We start from the raw sequence: 21,896 nt of genomic DNA, 5'->3' as shown, positions 1-21,896 counted from the left end.
CCATTATATTTAGAGCCGTTCCAACTTGTCTATTTATTTATTTATTTATCTTAACGCCATGCGCAGAATTAACTTGGGTAAGCGTTATGCATTAGACAGGAAAACTTCCTTCTGATCAAAACTGGTTGACTTACCAAGAACGGATTTATTTACTTGTAGACAAGTGGTCATCTGTTTTTGCGGAAAAATTTGAATACGTTTCCTCGGCGAAATCGACTGGCTTGCTATACCTGGGGCATTGTGTACTTTTTTGCATAACGGAGAGCAAATCATCCGATATAAAGACACTAATTACTTTAAACATATCTCACGCAAAACAAACTGTTAGGATTTAAATCCACATCTGAACTTTCGATGGGCTTCGCTGAATTTATGTACTGTACATACCCTAGTTGGTCTAGGTCAGCATTCGTGGCACTGTCGATCGCCCGTTCAGTGTTTATGAGCAGGGTACAGTTGACTGTAATTACACAGCTGTCCAAAATGATAGATGATTCTGGTACTATGTCCTTCTCGGTAAGCATGACCTTCAGACTTATGTACGCCTACCTACACGAAGTGAGTGATGCGGAACTCGGTACAGTAGATGTAACTGACTGTCTTAGCTGTATTAAAGTTGTAAAACCTTAAAAACAGGGTCCTTCCATTGGTGAATAGCACTGTGTGCAGTACCAAAAGCATATATTCACGCATTTCAACAAAATGAACTACCAACTTTTATGTACTTTCAAATGACATCTACTAAATTGTGTACGGTACGGTACGGTGAAATATTGTTTTTGCTGCAAGATACGATGAACAACGAAGTTGAGTGAACTACCAAACAATGTGTATTATCGAATCGTGTGATTTATGAAATGATGTGATATATAAAATCATGCACTCTGGCATGTTGTGTGTACCATTAACACATCATGTGTACAATCAAATATTTTGTATACAGTCAGATCTTATGTACTACCTAATCATAGGCATACCTACAGTTTGGCCGCGTGGTACGTTCCCCAAACGTTTCTTATGACCCTGCACAGATAAATTGCCAAATCCTGTGTATAACAAACGTAAAATGTTGTAGCTAAATGTTACTTTGGTTGGGAAGGCCGGAGAGAATTTCGTTGTCTATATGCGTACATGCATGTCGTCTATGATCACTTAAATACCTTTAGCCATTACATTCTTGTCTTACTAAAAAGCTTATGGTCATGGGATAGCGAAAATATTTTCAAAAGTTAGAACTATGAGGGTATAGAATGGCCAAAGCGACGTACTTCTGGTCAGGGAATTCGGAGAGCAAAGTCTATTCTTGCAATCTTCGTTAAGCTTGAGTACCGTGTATGCAAATTATCAACTAAAGGTTACTTAATTAATCATTAAATCAGGGCTGAGCGTTTTGTAATTACATTTGATGAACTGTTATAAATAAGTCTGTTTGCAGGCCTTTGCAGGCCTTTTGGCCAGAAATTTGAATGTCAACATATATTTTGTAGAATGTGAATGCTGAAATGCGCGACTGCATGGTTGTGAAAAATTTAGTTCGGAGAACACCATTCCGACTAAATCCTTGATTGCTGGAGGAACGAAGAATAGCTCATCGTCCAAACAATCATGACCTGTATCCAAATGTGCATTAAGGGAGGGAAAGTCTCGTCGATCGCATCAGTGCCCTAGATAGGATAATCCTGAAGTGGTCGTTAAGATGGTATCTATGGGTCTGAGCGGAACGGAGTGAGGAATGTGGAACAATATCCCTGGCCACAAACCTCTGCCAAGCCCGAGCAGCAGCCAACGATGTGCCTGGCGCTCGTGGAGCCGTCAACATCCTTTTAGTACAAGAGAGTGGCTTTGCAGATACCCAAGCAGAAGGTAAACAGACTCGGCGGGCACCGCTCTGGCAACCGCCGAAGGCGAGCTGGTTGGCTTTCCATTCCACACTAACCTACACATCGCCCTAGGCGCGCCACCAGCATATTTGGTTTCTCGCCTAAGCAGGTACAATTAACCCAAGAGTGCAAATTTTCCGGTACATGGACAAAGGAATATTAACCTAGCCGGAATTGATACGTATTACATAACAGACGAGCCATATCACTGCCACGTGAGCGTCTTCCACGTTAAGAGCCAGGCCAGCTTTCTCCGCGCGAACGATGCCCAAGTGGCCAGCCAATAGTGTTACGTTTACATCACAAGAGTTTCGTCATTTTGAAGTCAGATACAAGCCTTTGTGTCATCACATTTAAGACTGACATAAAGGGACAATCCATTGGCTTTGGTTTCACATAACAGTTCACCACGCAAATTCTTTTTGTTCGAGAATCACACTCAAGTGTTTGTGATATCCGTACCCTCGCAATAGAGACTGACTTTATGGATTATACTTAAACGTGTCAGATATAATTTCAAAGCAGTTTTGATTACTTTGTCACATATTCTTACATAGACAATTGTAAAACAGTTAACAGAATGGAGATATAGATGCCCTTTCAATAATAACACAGTGAAAAAATAGCAAATTCTTTTAATGTGATACTATAAATGTTCAATTCCGTCAAATCATGGTTTACAATTCAGTTTCAATCTAAGTCTCTAGAGACACACGAAACCAGTTTAGAGCTTTTTTTTTGACGCCACACTCGCAACTTTCGGTCATGACAAAAGTGTCGCACATTTAATCAGGGCCGATCAACGATACACATATATCGTAAAATTTAAAGGCAAGGGGCCATGGTGGCTGATAGCGCCCGCCTATACTGCGACCATAGTTAAGCCGCCGTGGTACGGCCTAGGTCTAGGCCGTACAAAACAAAAATCCGTCACTATCTTCCTACTATTACAAGCCGTCACGGTGTCTGCAATACGACAAGCCGTCACGGTGTCTGCAATACGACAAGCCGTCACGGTGTCTGGAATACGACAGGCCGTCACGCTCCCTGTATTACAAGGGACCAATGGAGCTGTGGTGTAGGTAAGGTTCAGCAGGTCTCGCGTAGGGCTTTCCAGGTGGCACTGACTGCTGCTAATCTCACCTTCATTAGCAGGCAGATATTGAAATATTGACAGTGTAGGGGTGTTATGCAATTATATGCTCGTTCTATCCTTGTCTAAAGACAAGTCGTATTGCCTGCAGATCGATACGATATATACCAGTTATACGAAAAATAGAAACGGCCTTCAGCAGGAATCTGTTAAATTCCCTTTGTCCATACCACAGGCATTCCCAAGAACAGGTGTCTCGGAAATGGTGTCTTATTATTATGTATGTAATTCTATGTAATTATTCTTTATCACACAGAGTTTCGTCAAACGCGTTATGCACTTTTGTTTAAGCACATCATTTTGGACGTTTCACTCAACATCTGTTTCATTATTTCACTTTTTTGCAGGAAGTAAACATATGGCTTTTTCCAGTTTTGGAACGTCCAACAGGAAACAGCTAGCAGTACATGGGGCGTCAAAAGGCTGCGATGATTCTAATTCCATAAATCAGACACACGAAATATTTGCTCAATATCAGCCTCTGACAGTCGACATGCAGCGCTCATAGTGTCGTTTATCCAGACTTGGACGAATTTTGTTTGAGATTACTTGACTTCAGTCCATATAACATGCATATTGAACTAGTTCTGTTGTGAGAGTCACACGTTGGAAAATTTCCTGTTACCTGCCAAACGTCAGTGGTTTACTACAGTTACCACGGTGACCTCCCTTGAAACTCGCTATAAGCGAAATATTCTCATTTTATTAGATCAATCCATCAATCCATCAATCAATCAATCCTATGTGAATTGATGAATGTACTCGCAACGATATGGCCATTAACTTTAAACCATAATCAAGCATTCATGCTCGTAAACAACTCTGAGACTTTCCCAGAAATATCCACACATGTTTTACTTGATGTTAAAGGCTACTTTCAAGCCTATTTGGGTGAAATCATGACCTTGTCTCCATACAGCAGGCCGTACAAATGTATAACGCAGCCTCCATTCCTATGACACCAGACATGACTGGCGTTTGAACCCCGGGCCTCCCGTTTAATAGGCGGATGTTCGAACCCATCGAATCGCACAGATCATTGAACGATTCTGCTGAGGCAGGACCACCGAAGGTCAAACGCTGTCAGACACTTAGGTTTCGCTTTAGTACTCAGTAGGGATTTTAATATCTTTTGATAAAACGTCTCTATGATATGCAATATACCACCAACCGGAATCTAAAAGAAACCGTTACTTCCCCCAGATACCTACGAAAGCTGGATTCAAATTCTCGATCTCATCCAGCTTAGTAACTCTACTTATAAACGGCGCCGTTAGGTGTCGCCTGCTGATCATAACTTATGATAGACATGATCAGTAAAGCCGAGTCTCTTAGTCAACATGACACCTTTCACACAAAAAAAACACATACACACACAAAGAAAGCATTCGATAATGCAATTAATGTCTTGTAAACACGCTCGTTTACGCTCAAATAAAAATACAGAAAACACAACTTTTTGCCAGGCGAAATTTTAATGCGTAAAGGATAAGATGCAACAATAGTGGGAGGAGTTACGAAAGACGATTACTCCCACTGGCGTTCTTTTGCGGCGCCTTTTGAACAGCACTTGAGACGAGAGTGCCACTATAATGTACAACGATTTGGATACCTCTAATCTTCTGCGTCTCTTACTCGTATTTCGTACCATGAGCTTTCTAAAACGCGCAACAGAAGAACGTGAGTAGAAGCAAGCGTATTCCTCTAGTAGTATAGTAATTGTATACACAGTTGTATTAACAAAAGTATTAGCAGTAGCAAAAACATCCGTTCTAAAATGAAATTTAGTCCACTAATGCACCGTTTGAAGCTCTGTCTAAGAACGAAAATAATACTGAAACCAGAGTCCTTAAGTAACATTTTCCTCTTCAGAGTATACGGCATTACTGTTGCTTTTGAGTACAATGTAACGAAAAGAGCTAAATTTTGCAGAAGAGGAAACACTCTGGAAATGAAATACTTTTAAAATCAATAGAAATAAGGAATGTGTAAGAAAATGAATAATGCAAGGTCTAATTTAGCGGATTTGCGAAAGGAATTGTAATTATGAAAAACAGTTCCAAATAATTGCTGCAGCCTGGGAGACAAAGGTGCTTATAAGAATTATTATGGGATCTTCTTCCCACCAAAATATGTCGGTATCAATGTTGTAAAACACCGTTTTGGGTGGTTAATCTACAATGATTGTGCCAAACTTAACTGTTAAAACTACACAAAAAGTGGGACGTATCACAGAACAGAAGAAGAATATGTGCAGGGAAAGTACCATCCAAGATGGACGCAATTCAGGTGGCTTCAGAATTGACGGGCGTTCCGCAAGGCCATAAGATGGGCATTGTATGCCAATGAACTAAGTTTAATTTTTAGACATCGTACTGTTTTAGAGACACTTAGAGAGGAACACTAAAATTCAAAATGGCGGCCATTTCTCGTGATGAATCACACAAAATATAGGTTGCATGATTGTGCCGTAGAAATCTGTGAAGTTTCTTTGCGAATTTAGAAATACTGCAGTGTAGCAGAAAATGTAAAATCCAATATGTTCTGTCTTCTGAACAGTCGTCAAGATCTATGATGAACAAAAGTTCGTGTGACTGTAGAACTGTTCAGCTGGATAGAAAGGCGATATATTCTCCAAATTGACAACAATGCCTTGCGACTGACATGATCCAGTTATATATGTGCTCATTTTTCAGCAAAAGTTTCCCAGTTACACAATGAGCGCCATACCCTTTTGCCCACTGAATGCGTCCAGTGAAAAAGGCTGGCCATTTTTGTAACAATCTTGAACGAGGTGACAAAATGTCTTCGAAGAAAATATAGATTGTTTCACAGATCACACAACGTGAATGTGCTGTACTCAAGTGAAATAATTTTCTTATTAATTGTTAATGGCAAGCTATATATTACCACTGGACATAATTCGAAACTAAAACATATCCAGTTAGATTGACATTGAGAACTAATTTGTTGTGACAACAAATGCAGAAAACAGAAATATTCATTCTTTGGTCTTTGATATCATATTATCATAGAGATATGCCATTTTTGATGTTCTCTTTCTTTCACTTTTGTTTTTGATAGATATTACCTTTTTATAACAAGGAGTATGTTATAATCCTTACTGATTGATGTTTCACACCGCACTCAAGAATCTAGCTCTTAAACAATGTTTACAGGAGGGAAACCGGATTGTCCGGAGTAAACCACCAACTTTTGCTGGCTACCTGACAAACCTGCTGACTTAAAGTCGAGGCCGTTCCAGGTAGAATAGGTTTTGAACCCGCTATCTCGTTTGTCACGAGCAATTAACAACGACTACGTCAATCATGGCCCCTGATAAGAGATACAATCGGATTGGCAATGAATCTGATTGTAATTTTTCATCGAATATTCTCATCTTGGTTTTGTAACGAAACGGAAATGCCTCAATCACAACCAATATTGAAAAATTTGAAAAAAAATGCTAATGATTAAATGTTGCTCATTACAAAACAAGACAATTTAATTCCCAGTCATTATTTATGCCCTATATTAAAATGACCTGTTCCTCATATTGCAATGCTGCCGATATGTACAGCTTTAACAATTATCATATTCAGATATTTATGATATTTGAACATTAAAACTTAGGCTAACATTGTTTTAAATCCTTCCACAATTTACGGAAATACTATTCATAGAAAAAAATGTTTTTACATTTGTTTTCGAGATAGAATTTTTGTGTTTCTAATAACATTGCGAAAAAAGAAGAATTTTGATGAAATGCTGACTGTATATGACTGTGAAGGCCAATGACATGAAGCTAAAACCAGAGTTACTTTTTATTTCATGCAACGACGAGTTGTTGTTAGCTCGAGGCTTTGTTCCTGGGGACAAACGCGATTTTGACTGGCCTGTCGGGTGTCATAATGGTGTTGAGAACAGGCTCCAGATCCTCGTGACGATATTCCAGGCGGAAGTTTTTGATAATCTGTAAAACCAAAATTCGGAGATTAAAAGCAGATATGTTAATAACCCCCAAATGTATGAATGAAAATTCCAGCGTAGAGAAGAATAATTGTGGATAACCGACATATCGTGTATAACCGACAAGTAACGAGGAATATTCACCCGGTTGACAAGAATATTCACCCGGTTGACAAGAATATTCACCCGGTTGACAAGAATATTCACCCGGTTGACAAGAATATTCACCCGGTTCACAAGAATAACTTTTATTTATTTATTAATTTGATTGGTGTTTTACGCCACACTCAAGAATATTTCACTTATACGACGGCGGTCAGCATTATGGTGGGTAGAAACCCGGGAGACCCCGGGGGAAACCCACGGCTATCCGCAGGTTGCTGACTTGCTGACTGGACTTGAACTCAGAGCGACCGCATTGGTGAGAGATTTTGATCAAATTAATGTACTGATCCATTAAAAACTGCATAGGTGCAGGTGTGTGTCATATCTCAATTAGACCAGTATATTGACATTAAGGGGTGACATATTTTGGTCAAATAACATTTTCTCTTCGTCAGACGATGAAGTAACAAACATTCCCCCAAATATGATTTCAGATATGGGAGTTGGGATTTGATGCATAAACTGCAATATGTAACTTACCTTGGCTAACGCAATGTAAATTTCCTGTTCGGCAAATCGCCGTCCTATACACATTCTCGCCCCGTGTCCCCAGACCAGATTAGAGAAGGCCCTCAAGTCCGTACTCGTGTTACCCCTAAGCCAGCGCTCTGGGAGGAACTTTTCGGGCTCTGGAAACAGATTGGGGTCACGGCCCATCCCGAAGATGTTTGCCTGCACGTGCGTCTGGAATCAGGTTGGGTAAATATAAACGTTAAAGGGAATGATTTGCTTATTTCATTTCATTAAAGCCAAGAGAAACGTTGGGACAAACATTGGGCAGTGTTCAGATGATTGAGTCTTGAAGATCCAGCTCAAGTTCAGTGAAGCCCAGATTCCTCACCACATAAATATGATTGTCGTTGTATACGTGCAATTCATCTGATTATCGTGATGCACACTAATCTTCATGGCCTATACTTTTGTCAGAGTTCACTGGAGATTTATGTAATCGCTGTTTTAACAATAATGTAAAAGAACATAGCCAGTAAAAGTAGAGCAGCATCACAAGTGCAATAGTTCGCAAATGGTCAGAAGTAACCGGTGAAATCAGGATATCTATGAATTTTTTCCTGGTATACGGAAAGTTGCTACACAAAAATGTTGTTAAGCCCGTGTTCAGAAAAATCTGTCGGATATATAACAAGGCCGAGTGCTGAAACTATATTGTGTCAAGAGTACTGATGTGAAGTTTCCTAAACTGCAATTAACTTAACTGTAAACTCTGTTACTGACACTGCCATGTTTGAAACTGTTTACCCGTTTTAGTATAATATAACCTTAATAAATGAATTTTATTTTATGTCTTGTAGTATATGATCTCACGGCAGTACGGCTTTAGACAGGGGTGATAGGAAATTAAAGCGATGTGGTGTATTCACAGAGAGAGAGTAGTGCAGGCTGTGTTACTGCATGGAGTTCTAACCGCTTATTGGTGCAACCATTGTAAAACAAATTACTCTCCACGCCCATTTTAACTGCATTTTCCTTGTAATAATATGGACGTTCAACATATGAATGTGTAGAGCTTGAATTATTCCGTGTCACTGGTTAAAGGCAATTTTGGTAGAGAATATGACTGATTTTACAAGGCTGTATACATGGGACTCTCTGAAAGAAACAGACTATAGAAGGCTCTTTGAAGGGATTATGTGTGTAATGAGACAAACAGTAGCCTCATGAGTTCCAAGGCCATATGTACCACAAATGGAGGGAAGTAAATAAATTAATTAGTAACTACAATTTTGATCGTACATTATTGATGTCAGTGTCGTGAAAATTATCGTAGAAATTAAGTCGTTAAATCTGGAATAGTTTAGATCAGTTAGTCCTTGAGGGTGTCAAAACTTTTGGTGTTCTATGAATAATTCAAAATGGAAAGTAATTTATTGATAACTCACCCCCGCGGGCACCTCATATCCAGCGATCTCTGTGTTGTCCTGCAGATAACGACTTGTGGCGAATGTAATTGGATAAATTCGAAACGTTTCCTTTAAACAGGCTTTTATGTAGGGAATGTCCGTTAAGTTCTTGGCAGTGATTTCCCCGTCCTCTGGGAGAACCTTTGACAACTCTTCATATATTTTTTCTTGGGCCTCTGGGTTTTGGGCCAGACAGTACAGTGTCCATATTGTTCCATTGGAAGTCTAAAACGAAAATAAAAAACATTGAAAATAAAATTCAATAAATAGAGAATTCGTTTACTTTTGTCAAATCTGACAAATAATATTAAATCCATTAGATATTGCATTTTGTTCTCAAATTGGAGGAGACAGTTTGACTCGTTCTGATAAGGTGGTTGCTATTTGCTGATTTTCTAACATTTTCGATACATTTTTTTGTTGAGTATTGATTCATGTGTTTTATTTTTTATCTTACCGTTTCCACCGCACCCATCATCAGGTCGACTGCGGAAGAGTTAGCTTCTTCCGGCGTTAGAGAACTCTGGGACAACAAATATGTCAAAAACGCCGACTTTTCTTCATGCCCGAATGCTTCAACACCATTATCTACTTGCTGCTTAATAGCGTTGACTTTCTGAAATAATAACAGTGGCTCCTTCATATTTTCACATCGTCATAGTTGGCAAAGAAATTTAGTTGTGAAGGACAAAATTGAAAGTAAATCCCATGCAAACAACTCGCAGTATTCTGTTCAGGCTAAAAAAAACTTTTCTACATTTTTTGTCAGCTGCTAAAATACACTCTAGGCCCTTATCAAATGAATAGATCGACAAAACTTGAAATAATGATAAAGAAATACAAATACAAATTCGTTATCGACCAGTCCAATTAAAATTTAGCATATTAGGGCATATCAGTGAAATATTAGATTAACTCTTTTGTAACATACTATACATTTATTTGTCTGTCAGACCGCTCTTTTATTCAAATGAACAGGAGTAATCTCTGAACGTTAATAAAACAGTTTTTTGATTATTTTGAAGAAACTGGGTATAGCACAGAATCTGGTCTGAAAATTGACTAACCCTACTTCTAAGTACAAAATTTAGCACGAAATGGTGACCAAATATCAATACACTTCGGCTAACAGACTTCACAGAAAAATAGGAGATAAAGGAAAAACTTTACCCTGAACATGAATTACCTGACCTGATGATCAGAAACATATTCAGAAAATAGTCTTGAAAACAGAAATCGGTATTTTCGTCCTTTTTTTTTCCTCATTTTGACAACTACTCAAAAGTGTCACCCAGACCGAACAATAATACGTATTTCACAGTGAAACCGATGGAGCAATTTGTAGATGATGTGTGTGATTAAATCGGCATTTCTTTTTTTTCTACATGTAATCAATGAAAATCCAGTAAGAAGCAATAATGTATACAAAGTCATTTCTGATCAACTAGCCTAAGACTGCGTCTGCAAACAGTCGAATTTAATGATTTTGTACGTTCTCAAGGAATGCGAAACGATTGAAAAATTTGAACTTGTCACTCACTTGGAAAAAATTCGTTTATACCGTCTTTTAAACTTGATTATTTTTCCATTTTTATGAGTTTTCATACACATGGAATCAAAAGCAATTAAATAAATTCGAAGAAAAAATCAATAGACCCAGTTTACCTTGTCAACGAACTGCCTCCCCAAAGCAATAACGTTATCTGCATATTGCTCGTACTGTTTCCAGAGTTTCGTTGGGTAAATCTTGTAAAGGGGAATGTTGTACATCAGTGGTTGCATACATTTAAAATATCCCATCAAGTTATCGATGAAGCCTTGGGCCATAGGAGGGGTGGGGTTTGAAAAGCATCCTATTCTTTCCTCGAACAAAACAGTTCCTATAGCTGGAATAAAAAGAGTTGCAAAACTTTGTGAAGCACATTTGTAAGATAGCCTTTTCATAATATATGTTGATTTTCAAAATTTAATAATATAAAACGAATGAATGATGATGGATTTACGCCATATCAGCAGTATCTCAATTTTTGTGAAATATATTTTCCACCATAACAAATTCCATAAATATATAGATAATTTTCTAAGAACGAGTTAAAAGAGTCTTGCTGAACTAACGTTTTAACAAGAATCCTGAACTTGCAAGGGCATTGATGTGGCTTAGAAAATTTATTAAGTAGGATACGGCCGTCCAGAGAAACATACTTATACCTTCGTCTTACACTGCATAAATAATGTGTTTTTTAATCTGGCCTCAGTTGCGATTAACATCTGATTAAAGCCATGTGGAATATTGGGACTGTCTCCAGTTCTCTTAACCACCATTTGTATTTATAATAGAAGTGTTGAATTAAACGCACAGTTTCAGTGAAAAGGTCTATATAAATATATCTTGTACTTCTTTAAATAAAACGTTGCAATATAATTAAGACGAGAAAAACGAGAGGAGCGACGACAGTGTGATAAAATGGTCACACGAAACTGGTGAAATACGGCCTCTTGTCACTTTACCTCATTTCATGTATAGTAGCAACTTGCACACCCCTATTACCATGGCTTACGCAGGCCTCGAGGATGTTTAATCCACAAGAAGAGTAACACAGACCTACGTATCAAGCACAATACGGCTATTACTCACATTCCATCGCCCATTTGAAGAGTTCCTTCTCTAACGCTGGTACCTCACAGTTCTCATCCTGTATGTACTTCAGTCTATCCATGAAATCATTGGCAACCTCGTTCATGGAGCCACAATAATCTGACACCTCTTTGGGTTTCAACATTTTCTTGCTAAGTACAGTTCGATATTTGTGCCATTCCTCCCCTTGTCTGTAAAATAAACAGAGCTATTATCCAGTCATCACTTGAATCCAAGCTTTGCAATGTCTGGGCAAATAAGATCCATTACAATAGTTGTTATTTATTTTTCTTATTTATTTGTTTGCTCCGTTTTGAACGCCGTACTTAAGGTGACAGCGGACAAGATTTTGGAAGAAAAAAAGAATTGATGTAACCAACTAGGTATTTGACAAACTCCCTAACTTAAAGCAGCAGCCTCGAGTTAGTTATTTTTAGTAACATACAGGAGACTAGGGTTAGTCCTGTTTAGTAAAATACAGGAGACTAGGGTTAGTCATGTTTAATAATATACAGGACACACTGGCCAAAAATCCATCAGACGTTACCATATAACTACAGTAGTTATACATATTCATGAAAAACCTACATGGTTTTCAAGGGTACTAAGGTAACAATTTATCAAAGAGATACCCGTTTTTATTAAGCAAAAATGGTTGGTTATCGTGACTTCTATCAGCGCTTCACGTAGAACTTACGAATTAACGAGCCCCAGTCCCATCCCTTTCTGTGTTCGATAATAGGCCATAGGTTCCATCTCCCTTCGGATCGGATAACGCCCCTCAGTCTGGATCACCTTGGCATACTCGGACGGGTCGCTTATAACAACGGTGGAAATTGCTGCAATGGTTTCTTTAAAGATTGGCCCGAATTCTTCGGCGCGCTGCTGATAGGCCTATGAAATACAAAGTTGTGGAAATTAGTTTATACTCATGCGAAATCACGCCAACTACTAGTACAAATTTTTGCATTTCTGCACTGTAACATTATTGGGAACAAATGGGCAACATTGCCGGTGCAGTGTTAACACCTTTCATGGCTCCGCTAACGTCACAGTCCACATGCAGTATGTAGAAGTTCTACCACATTTCATATTGCTTAACAACTGAAAATCAACTACCTGTGTAATAATTATATCGATGTTATTACGTAACATGTCTTGTCTGGTAATACATGTGCCTTTTTTACATGATTCGTATTCGAATGGCTTGACGTACCTCAAACATCTTGTTGAACCGTAAACCATCTTTTTTAAAGTAATCAAATAGCGTTCCTACAACAGGCAGCCCTTTAGGTCCGGGTACTTGACTGAACGGTTTAACACCTGTGCTGATTTGTTCTTCCTCGATGAAGTCATTGGTGACACCAAATGTGTTCTGTAACGCTGAAACGGCTCTTGTGATTGGACACTGTAATGAAATGAACATTTCACAACCTCATTTTAGAAGAGAAAGAAAATGCACAATGAACTGGCAGTTTGCAGTAATGTTTACGGATGTGGTAATGCTTATAGATGTTATGTTTTATTGTTAGTAGCAAAGGGAAGATGAAGCAATAGTTCGAGGAAACACGCCTTATTAATAAGTGTATTCAGTAATGTCAAAACATAAGGACAGCCATTTGGGCAATACTTATTACCCCAGATACAGCAGTTTACAATATACAGAGTCCTGTGGGCTTGAAGAAAGGTTCTTGTGGCCAGAATTGCTGAACAAAAATCACGAAATCATATTTCTCCATGCAATATAGTTTGAACATATCCTTTCCAGCCAGTTAATATACTATTGAAAGACCGACAGTTTCTTATGGACCAAACTGGATATCTAGCTAAAGCCATCTATTGCTAATTTCTAACGTAGCCCGTCCCAATACTGCAATGTTGGTCACAGAACGAGATCGATGATGGTCTGTACCTGTACTGGGAATTTAAACTCACTTCTAATGTACTTACAGTTTCGTGGGCTAATTCGTCTGGTGATAGTGCACGGGCGGAGAGATGGGAAGACGTGGATACAAGTCGCTTTAATGGTAAGACCTGGGCAGCAGATTTGATGAGGGACTGACATACGGCCGAGGTCATTCTTGTTCAAAGTTCACTTAGGTATTGATACAATCTGAAATGAATAATTTATAAACATGTTGTTAGCTAATGGTGGAATTATAATTTCTGTAACACCGTTTTGATATTCTAGATACACTCATGTCACTTTTTCTAGTAACACAATTTTCAATGCCCCATCTGAATTATTGATCTACTAGATACTGTTAATTTAGTACGTGTTAATTTTGTATGCACGCCTTGAATCTCAAAAGTTGAAGAATGCTATTCTATCTATTATTTATTTATTTGATTGGTGTTTTACGCCGTACTCAAGAATATTTCACTTATACGACGGCGGCCAGCATTATGATGGGAGGAAACCGGACAGAAACCGGGGGATACCCACGACCATCCGCAGGTTGCTGAGGACCTTCCCACTTACGGCCGGAGATATGCTGTTCTAAGTATAGGTTCTGTGGTTATTCAACACCATTGTGTCATCTAGTTACAACTGATCCCTCTAATCATGGTTCGCATAGAACAAAGACACATGTCCACAGTTTTCATCACAGCTATCGTATTTCAAATATTTTACTTTACCTACAAGCCTTTTGTTAATAATGTAGTTTACATGCCGTTAGTAAGAAATTGTAAACATTTTTGTCATTAGATCATGTTTAGGGCATTCTTTATTGTCGCAAAATTGCCAAAGTCATAAGAATATAATTCTTTTTAAACATTTCAAGAGATTCCAGAACGAGACTTCAGTCATTCCAGAAAAGACCGAAGACAAAATGATAACATAACACAAGGGAAAACAAGAAATGCAGCTTACCTACCTTAAACAGTAGTCCGAGTGAAAAAGTAAGTTTTTCTTGTTTAGAAATTCTTCGGATACTTAATTAATGCTTTTGCTTGAAGTCCAGTTTTCTTAAATATTTGCTGTTAGTTGTAAGGAACGGAAAACTTCTCTTCTTCTCTTCTTGTTTCCAACGTGGTATGTGCTCTTCCTTTGTTGGTCTCAGTTCAGTGCTGGTCAGGTTGTTCTTGTCTTCTATTTTCACCTTGAATGGATTCCTGCTTGTTTGTAGTTTTTCTTCTTTGGTTTAGTTTCTTTTCCCTGACCAGTAGCTCTTACCTCTCCTCGTTTTTCTGTTCCTTTCCAAAAATCGCAGCATTTCTCCTTTTATACTTAATTTCGCCTCGGCATTACGAACGCCACGGGAGTGATTTATGAATAGAACGACCAGCTGAGACAAAGGTTCTCGTGCCCTTGTGGGAAAATTGCGTATCTTGACAAACACTTGACGCCCAGCGGTGCAAAAGACTTGATCTTGATTGGTTCCGATATATGTCACATGATGGGAAGATCCTAAAATCTGCGTAGAAAGTAACAGATTTTGTCGCTAAAATTTTCCATCCGCATGCACGTCCCTAGCTTCAACTCTATAAAGCAGCTGCGCGTTAGCATGGCGCCGTGTGATTACCGTGATTGACCAAAGCCTCTTGGACAGTTTTACCCACTCAAATGTCAAAAGTTGCTTTCTGTTAGCAAGGAAACGGTCAACGTGACCTTATAAATCCTTCGTGCTACTTGGATACCATTTATTCCTCTCAGAAAGTGGAGGACAGAACTCATGACACATTGTAAGACAAGTTTCCGAATCACAATACAGTATAGAGGCAAACAAGTAACACAAATAAAGGTTGATGCAATTATGATTTGTGGTTCATAAAGAAAAAATCTGCCTACTCAAGAAAGGTAAGCATTGAATCCTGCAAAGCTTTATCAGGAAACCATTTTGTCGTTGAATGACACCTAAACTAAGTTAAACGTCCTAGTCGTCGCTTTGCTCATCCTAACCTCACACCTTCACATCCAGTTGACGTGTTTTATTGAAAGCTTTGATGTGATTTTGATAACAGGCGGTTTTCTAATTTCCCAGCATTGAGTAGTATTACTAAACTAAAAATTGCTGGCGACAACCAAAACTTTTATACAAGATTTCCAAGATTTCATAGACACAGTTTTCTGATCGCTCGTCACTTTTATGGCAACGGCACATATGTTAATATGGCATTGACTTTTATAACAAAATAGAAATAAAAGTCTGTGGATAATAATACAAAAAATAGTATTTGTTTGAAATCTTGGAATACATCAACGTGTACAAACTTGCAGTTTCCACTAATTAGCTATTTTGAGCTTTTTTAAACATTTTATTTTGATGAATTAGTTATGGACAATTAGGAAAGGAAATGTGTGTATCGGTTTGGTATGTATAACATAACGTGTAGTCTAAAGAACTATCTCAGAAAAAGACTGGTCACTCAGGTCGCATGGCCAATTTCACTTTCCTGTTGCACTTTCTCTGGCATGAGGTAATATCCAGTCAAAATCAATAAATGCATAAGTTTTAATTAAACATCATAATTAAACACGTTGCACGTATGCTCTCTGTTACCATGTAATTACACGAAACGCGAATCTGTTCTAGCTCTGACCTCGTTTGCTTTGTGCTTCTTTAATATTTTGGAAGGTCATTATTATTGCAGCCACAATGTGTCATTAACTTCTGGCCTTTCCACTTGCATCGTTAAAACGTCATTAAGTGACTGCATGGAGAGACGAATCTTTACAGTGGCAATAAGTAGCTTATATGTGTAACGGTCATCAGACAATGTACATGACTGCGTAGTGTAGTGTGATGTGGATATTATAAGGTCATTTATTTACTTAATTGTATGTCTCTGTGTCGTCCTGAAATAACGCACTCACTTAAAGTAATAAGGACTATAAGGACTGTTGCTGGTGAGCAACAAGGTGCTTTCTTGGAATCCAGATTTCTACATATTTTTTTAGGTTGTTGGGTATGGGAGGGAATGTCAAGTGCCCAACACTGAAATGTTGGTGAAATACCTATTGTAAATTACGAAATATGAAATAAAATCAATGTGTTTATAAGTTTAAATCATAAGATGAGATTCGTATAAGAACGATAGGGATGATAGCCTCACAAGTGCCTTGAATATTCTTGAATGGATTATTGCTCCTCTCTCCACACCTCCTCCTGCTTCCCAACTCTCTCCTGCTACAGTGAGCAGATGTGATGTTGTAGAACGGGAAGCATGTTCTCCGCTTGTGAAGTATTTCTCTCCCGTCACTTCTGACCACAGAAAACGCGTGGGTGGGGCTCCATGTGCAAGTGACACGCCATTCCAAAGCGGATTTCTTCTAAATCTGTGTTCACCAGGTGCAGCCGAATCGTGATTTTTGCGGTGCTAACCTGGCGATTATGTTGTCCAAATTTATTTTTCCTTGGACACAGTTTATGCACTACGACATTTCTTTTCTCAATGTGAAGTTTATTCAACATGATTGGATCTACGCAGGAGCAAAAGCGCCTTCTAAATCGTGATTTTCTTAACGGATTAGCCAAGATACCACCATTGTATTTGCGGGCCAGGAACGTTGTATTTTCTTTATTTCATATGACACCTGCATTGCTTATTGACTTACTGCTGGATAACAACACGATTACACTTTTTGGTGACCTTCGAACTGACACTAGTATATTAGGAAAATGTCTAGAGGCTCAAGGATAGGACGTTGGTGACAGGAGGAAGCGCTCACATGTTACTGACGAACTTTCCCGAGCAACTTACTGCCACCAAAAGAACCCAAAAATTACTTTCCCAGTGTCTCGATTTGAACCTCAAAACATGGAAAAGGCTTATATAACATGTACTTCAATCGAATTCAATGCCAGCAGTACGCAAGTCTGTAATTCATCTACTCACTATACACACTTATATACATTCATGCTAATCATTGAGATCAAAAATTAACACGGGTGCTCTATACATGTCAATCTTTGATCCTAATTACATCTTTCAACTACAGACTACAAAAGTTAAAAAATCGTCAAGTTCCAGTATTTAGTGGCTGGATGCAATTTCATGAATACTTTTTATCCGTTTTCAAAGAGATGCCTCACTTGTCTTGTCATACTCAGTTTCGCGTACATCACGGTCTTGCTTCTTCTCAGTGACGACCAATTAAATCTGGGAGAGGGAAGACAGGACTCAAATCACATTTCATTAACCTTTACGTTTTAGTCATGTCGGGATGAATCTAAGCCAGGCCAGTGGAGGCGGGGAGAGGTTGTCCTTGGCTGGTTAGTTCTGCCCAGGACTCGCCGTCAGCGGCGGGCTGACTGAATGGTTGTCATGTCCAAGCATATCAGAATTCAGCGGGTCAATGAAATAGGCCAGCGATCAATACGACCAGCGATCCTTGCATAATGGAATATGACTACAATCTGCAATCTGTTATTTTTCACTGACAGAGATTATCCTTTGACAGGAAGGACGTTGTCCCTTGACCTGCCCGCGAAGCTCTTAGTGTTTGCGCATGTTCGGGGCACAGTAGATGTGTCTTTGCACATTGAGCTCCCTTGGACTTTGAATGACATCTTCGAACCATCTACCAAGGTTGAACATGTCTGCGTATTTAACTGTGTAGCTTTGAGTCGTTTCACTAGGAATTTCTTAGAAAGCTAACTGGTACAGCTCGGTCATGTACACAAAAATACAATATAGAAATACAATCAGAAATGATAATGACTAGAATATTATGTAGCATTTCAATATTTTCTGTAGAGATCTTGTAATAAGTTACGGTGTGAAAATTACACCAGGGAAATGCTACCTACATTATTGTTATCTACAATAAATTTAGTTTTCGTCAGACTTCTGTAGTTGTCAGTTTTCAAATGCCACTTAATCCAATCGTGTAATGCTGAGATGTTTTCGTGCCAGAACTATCAAATTGCTACCACTTATTTGGGCGGAATACACTGCAATTGTCTGGATTTGGGATTCATTGCTTTTTTCAGCATGACTAATCAAAGTAAGGATTTTTCCATATTAATTAATATTTTTGAACTCATTTCTTGCATGATGTCACTATGTAAGATAGGCCCACATGTACATGTATCACATGATTTGTACAACGCACAAACCTACTTGTGCTCATATCATAAACAAGGGGAAAAACTTCCTTCTTTCAGTAATCATACTATATACACAACTAACGTTTGAAACAGCATGATTCATTTCTATGTTCACCTTAGCCTACTGCATACTGAGCGAACTTTGGTCGTATGAATTCAATTTCTACTGCTCAAAGGCTTTGGTAGCATGAGCTAGTATAGTGAAGCAATTTGTGAACATCTGTGAATGTGAAGTGAGCAAGTGAACGACATTGCCTTTATACTGTTTTTATTAATTTGACCACTGCGTTTTGACGTGCAGTTTCTGACACGTCATGTGGCTTTGACCCCACAGCTCCAGCTCCAAAGTTATTTATAAAACTTTGGAGATTTGGCTTTCATATGGCAGGAAGGCCAATGCCTGGATTCGAACTCCATACTTCATTAGATGAAGGCTTTTTGTGCTGACAGTAACCACAGCTCGGAAAGGGAGTGCGCTGTTTGACTCATGTTATATATACTGTTGATTGCTCTTGTACGTTGGGGCCGATTCCTCAAAGACATTTCTGACTTGAGTCAGAATTTGAAATGTAATCTTACAGCTCATTTTTCGGCTTTAGTAGTTGAAATTTTTCCATGTCATCAAAGTGTTTCCTAAGACAAGTGTGTCCAAATTTCAACTTCCCCTACCAAAAACTAAGCTTTCAAAAAAGTCAAAAAGGGCTGGCGTTTGTGCTTGTTTCATGCGCGTTCTCAAACTGTCCTCACCTGACGAAATAAGTTTGTTTGGTCAGCGGTTGGTTGTGCTTGATTCACATATATTTTTTAAAATGATTCACTTGGCGGGGTAGGGTCTAATAAAACGTTGGTTTTTCTAGTTTCAGTTTTATTCTCCTTTACTATTTATCTGATTTGATATGATCAGAAATTTGACCAATTGTTGGTTGCGTTTTCTTCGTCAATATCTCCTAAAGCTATTCACCTGATAGAAGAGTGTTTGACCAACATTTGGCCGTTCTAGTTACACTTGCTTACACATCCTCAATTTTTCCTGATTTGATATGTATATATTCAATTATTCATCTCAAGGAATATGGTCAAAGCTTTTGATCTTCGCCACTCTTAATTCAGCCGAAAGGATGAAAGGTGAGGGTTATATAACAAGTGGAGTATCACGCCTGAAATATTGCTTAAATGTGTGTTTCTGACAGTTTGTCTAACCAGGCGTTGCGTAACAAAGGTGTTCACCTTATTAACTTTTGCCCACGGTGTATTTATGATTACTGCATTTGAACGTGTTAAATTTCCAATGCCAAACTTAATCTCCGAATGTAATTTCTTATTTAAAGATATTAAACCGGAAGATTTTTGGCAAAAGATCAGTCGGCACAAATCCAGTCGAATGTTTCCTGTGATTTTAGAACATCACTAACAATTACCTTTCCCCATATATGAGCCTGGTCTGTGAAGATTATAATTTTAACACGACAAATAGTACATGTACGAGTCTAACATGTATTGAAAGGTAATTGAGGGTTATCTTTGGTAAAGGCAGAAAAGTTTTATTTCATTAGGAAATATGTAATTTTTGTGAAAATCGAAAATCAGTTTAATTAAAATATTGTTTTACACAATCACGATTATAGCGACGACGCTGTGATAACTGATAAACAATGACGTGGTGATAACTGATCAAACAAAGACGTGGTGATAACTTATCAAACAAGACGGAGGGTGAGCTTTCGCTTGAATTTTTATCTCTATCAGACATTTATTTTTCACTCATCTTGAGGTTACTGCACTTACATCATTCAGTGAGGTATAGTTGATGTTATCTTAATCAGGGTGTCTTCATTAATATACCTGCATGAGGCTGAAGAAGTAATAATAGATATTCTCTCAGCTATGTTCGTTGATACTGACAATTTGTATATTTGACTTGCCACACACAACTTCTGGCAGAAAAACAAAGTAGATATCGTCACGTGGCGTAGATTACGGGCTGTCAGTATACACACGCTTGTCTCGTGTCAACACCAGCTGCTTGTCTGAACACTGCAGCTGGGCTTATTTTTCTGACGTGAATTTCCGCGCAAGTGTTGCAGGGGAAGCGATACGTTGGCCGAGGAATGAAGTAGATGACTGATTATCAGCACATAACGAAAATAGGCGATAACATTAGAGTTGTATGGAGAATGATGACACCATGGATGGCGGTGTCCCTAATTTTATATTCTTAACTTAAAACATTTCGGTCACTTGGACATATGAATACTGTTCAACTTTCTTGCGCAAACCATACGTAACTAAGCAAGTCAGCACTTGCTTTCTTGGCGTTATATAGTACATTGATAAACTATAGATATACTAAAGCATGGGTTGTAGAGTTAATAACAATCGCCCAGTTTCGTATTAACAACGTTCATACGTCCAGTGCGTCGACGATGGGCGCATCTGACAGAATAACCACATAAATGATTCTTTCGTGTGTTTTTTTCCTTCTCTTTGTAAATGAACTTGAATTTCATCCCTACAAAACGTAATTAAATAAGTCAAGCTACGCGAGGACGACTTTACTATAGCAATATAACAAGCTTATTTAGCAGTCTGAAGTTGCAGCTAATTACAACGCACGTGAACAGTTCATCTAATTACGGTGGATTTGGTGTTTTACTCGATTACAACAACCAGATGTTTTCACCTAAATGCAACTTATCTCGTGTTTTACTTTATTAAAACGTATCTGGTATTTTATCTTGATATATTGGAAACCGATGTTTTATACCTAATTATAACGCTGTACGTACTTGAAATAATTACAGCATAATGTTTTACTTCATATCTGCGCTATAGCTGGTTTAATTTAAGTTTTATTCTCCCACCTATTGTGCAACATTAACAAATGTTTAATCAATAGCAGTGTTACGTAGGTAAGTAGGTTTCGTTTATTATCTCGAATTAGGGAAAACAAGCGTTTAAATATCTATAACACTGATGACTGTATCTTAATTTTATCGAAATGAATGTCAGATTGGCTGTTTTTCTTTGATGAGTTTTTTGTGGATATGGATATGAAGTTGACTCGTAAAGGGAGACAATCTGGAAAACACCAGTTTATGAGAAACCGTTTCTGTGAGCTAT

General features: G+C 38.3%; 1 protein-coding gene across 1 annotated transcript; it reads right to left on the bottom strand.

The window, feature by feature from the left end:
• Positions 1 to 6,883: 6,883 nt before the first annotated feature.
• On the bottom strand, positions 6,884 to 13,800 carry LOC135473614 (cytochrome P450 10-like). Its single transcript, XM_064753474.1, has 9 exons — positions 13,672 to 13,800; positions 12,938 to 13,129; positions 12,419 to 12,615; positions 11,722 to 11,912; positions 10,752 to 10,972; positions 9,544 to 9,702; positions 9,066 to 9,311; positions 7,648 to 7,851; positions 6,884 to 7,006 (listed from the first exon to the last, which is right to left on the bottom strand). The coding sequence occupies exons 1-9, from the start codon at positions 13,798 to 13,800 to the stop codon at positions 6,884 to 6,886; spliced, it is 1,662 nt and encodes a 553-aa protein (XP_064609544.1).
• Between the last annotated feature and the right edge of the window lie 8,096 nt (positions 13,801 to 21,896).

This window comes from Liolophura sinensis, chromosome 8 (genome assembly GCF_032854445.1).
Source record: "Liolophura sinensis isolate JHLJ2023 chromosome 8, CUHK_Ljap_v2, whole genome shotgun sequence".
NCBI classification, from domain to species: domain Eukaryota; kingdom Metazoa; phylum Mollusca; class Polyplacophora; order Chitonida; family Chitonidae; genus Liolophura; species Liolophura sinensis.
Note: the sequence above shows the minus strand (reverse complement) of the source record. Positions and strands in the feature narration are given on the sequence as shown.

What these genes read in the sequence shown, in the direction of transcription:
- LOC135473614 (XM_064753474.1), bottom strand. Translation starts at nt 13,800, where the DNA reads ATGACCTCGGCCGTATGTCAGTCCCTCATCAAATCTGCTGCCCAGGTC. An exon ending in ACGAATTAGCCCACGAAACT is followed by an intron (nt 13,130 to 13,671) that starts GTAAGTACATTA and finishes ATTTCATTACAG; the next exon opens with TGTCCAATCACAAGAGCCGT. An exon ending in GATATGAGGTGCCCGCGGGG is followed by an intron (nt 7,852 to 9,065) that starts GTGAGTTATCAA and finishes ACCTGATTCCAG; the next exon opens with ACGCACGTGCAGGCAAACAT.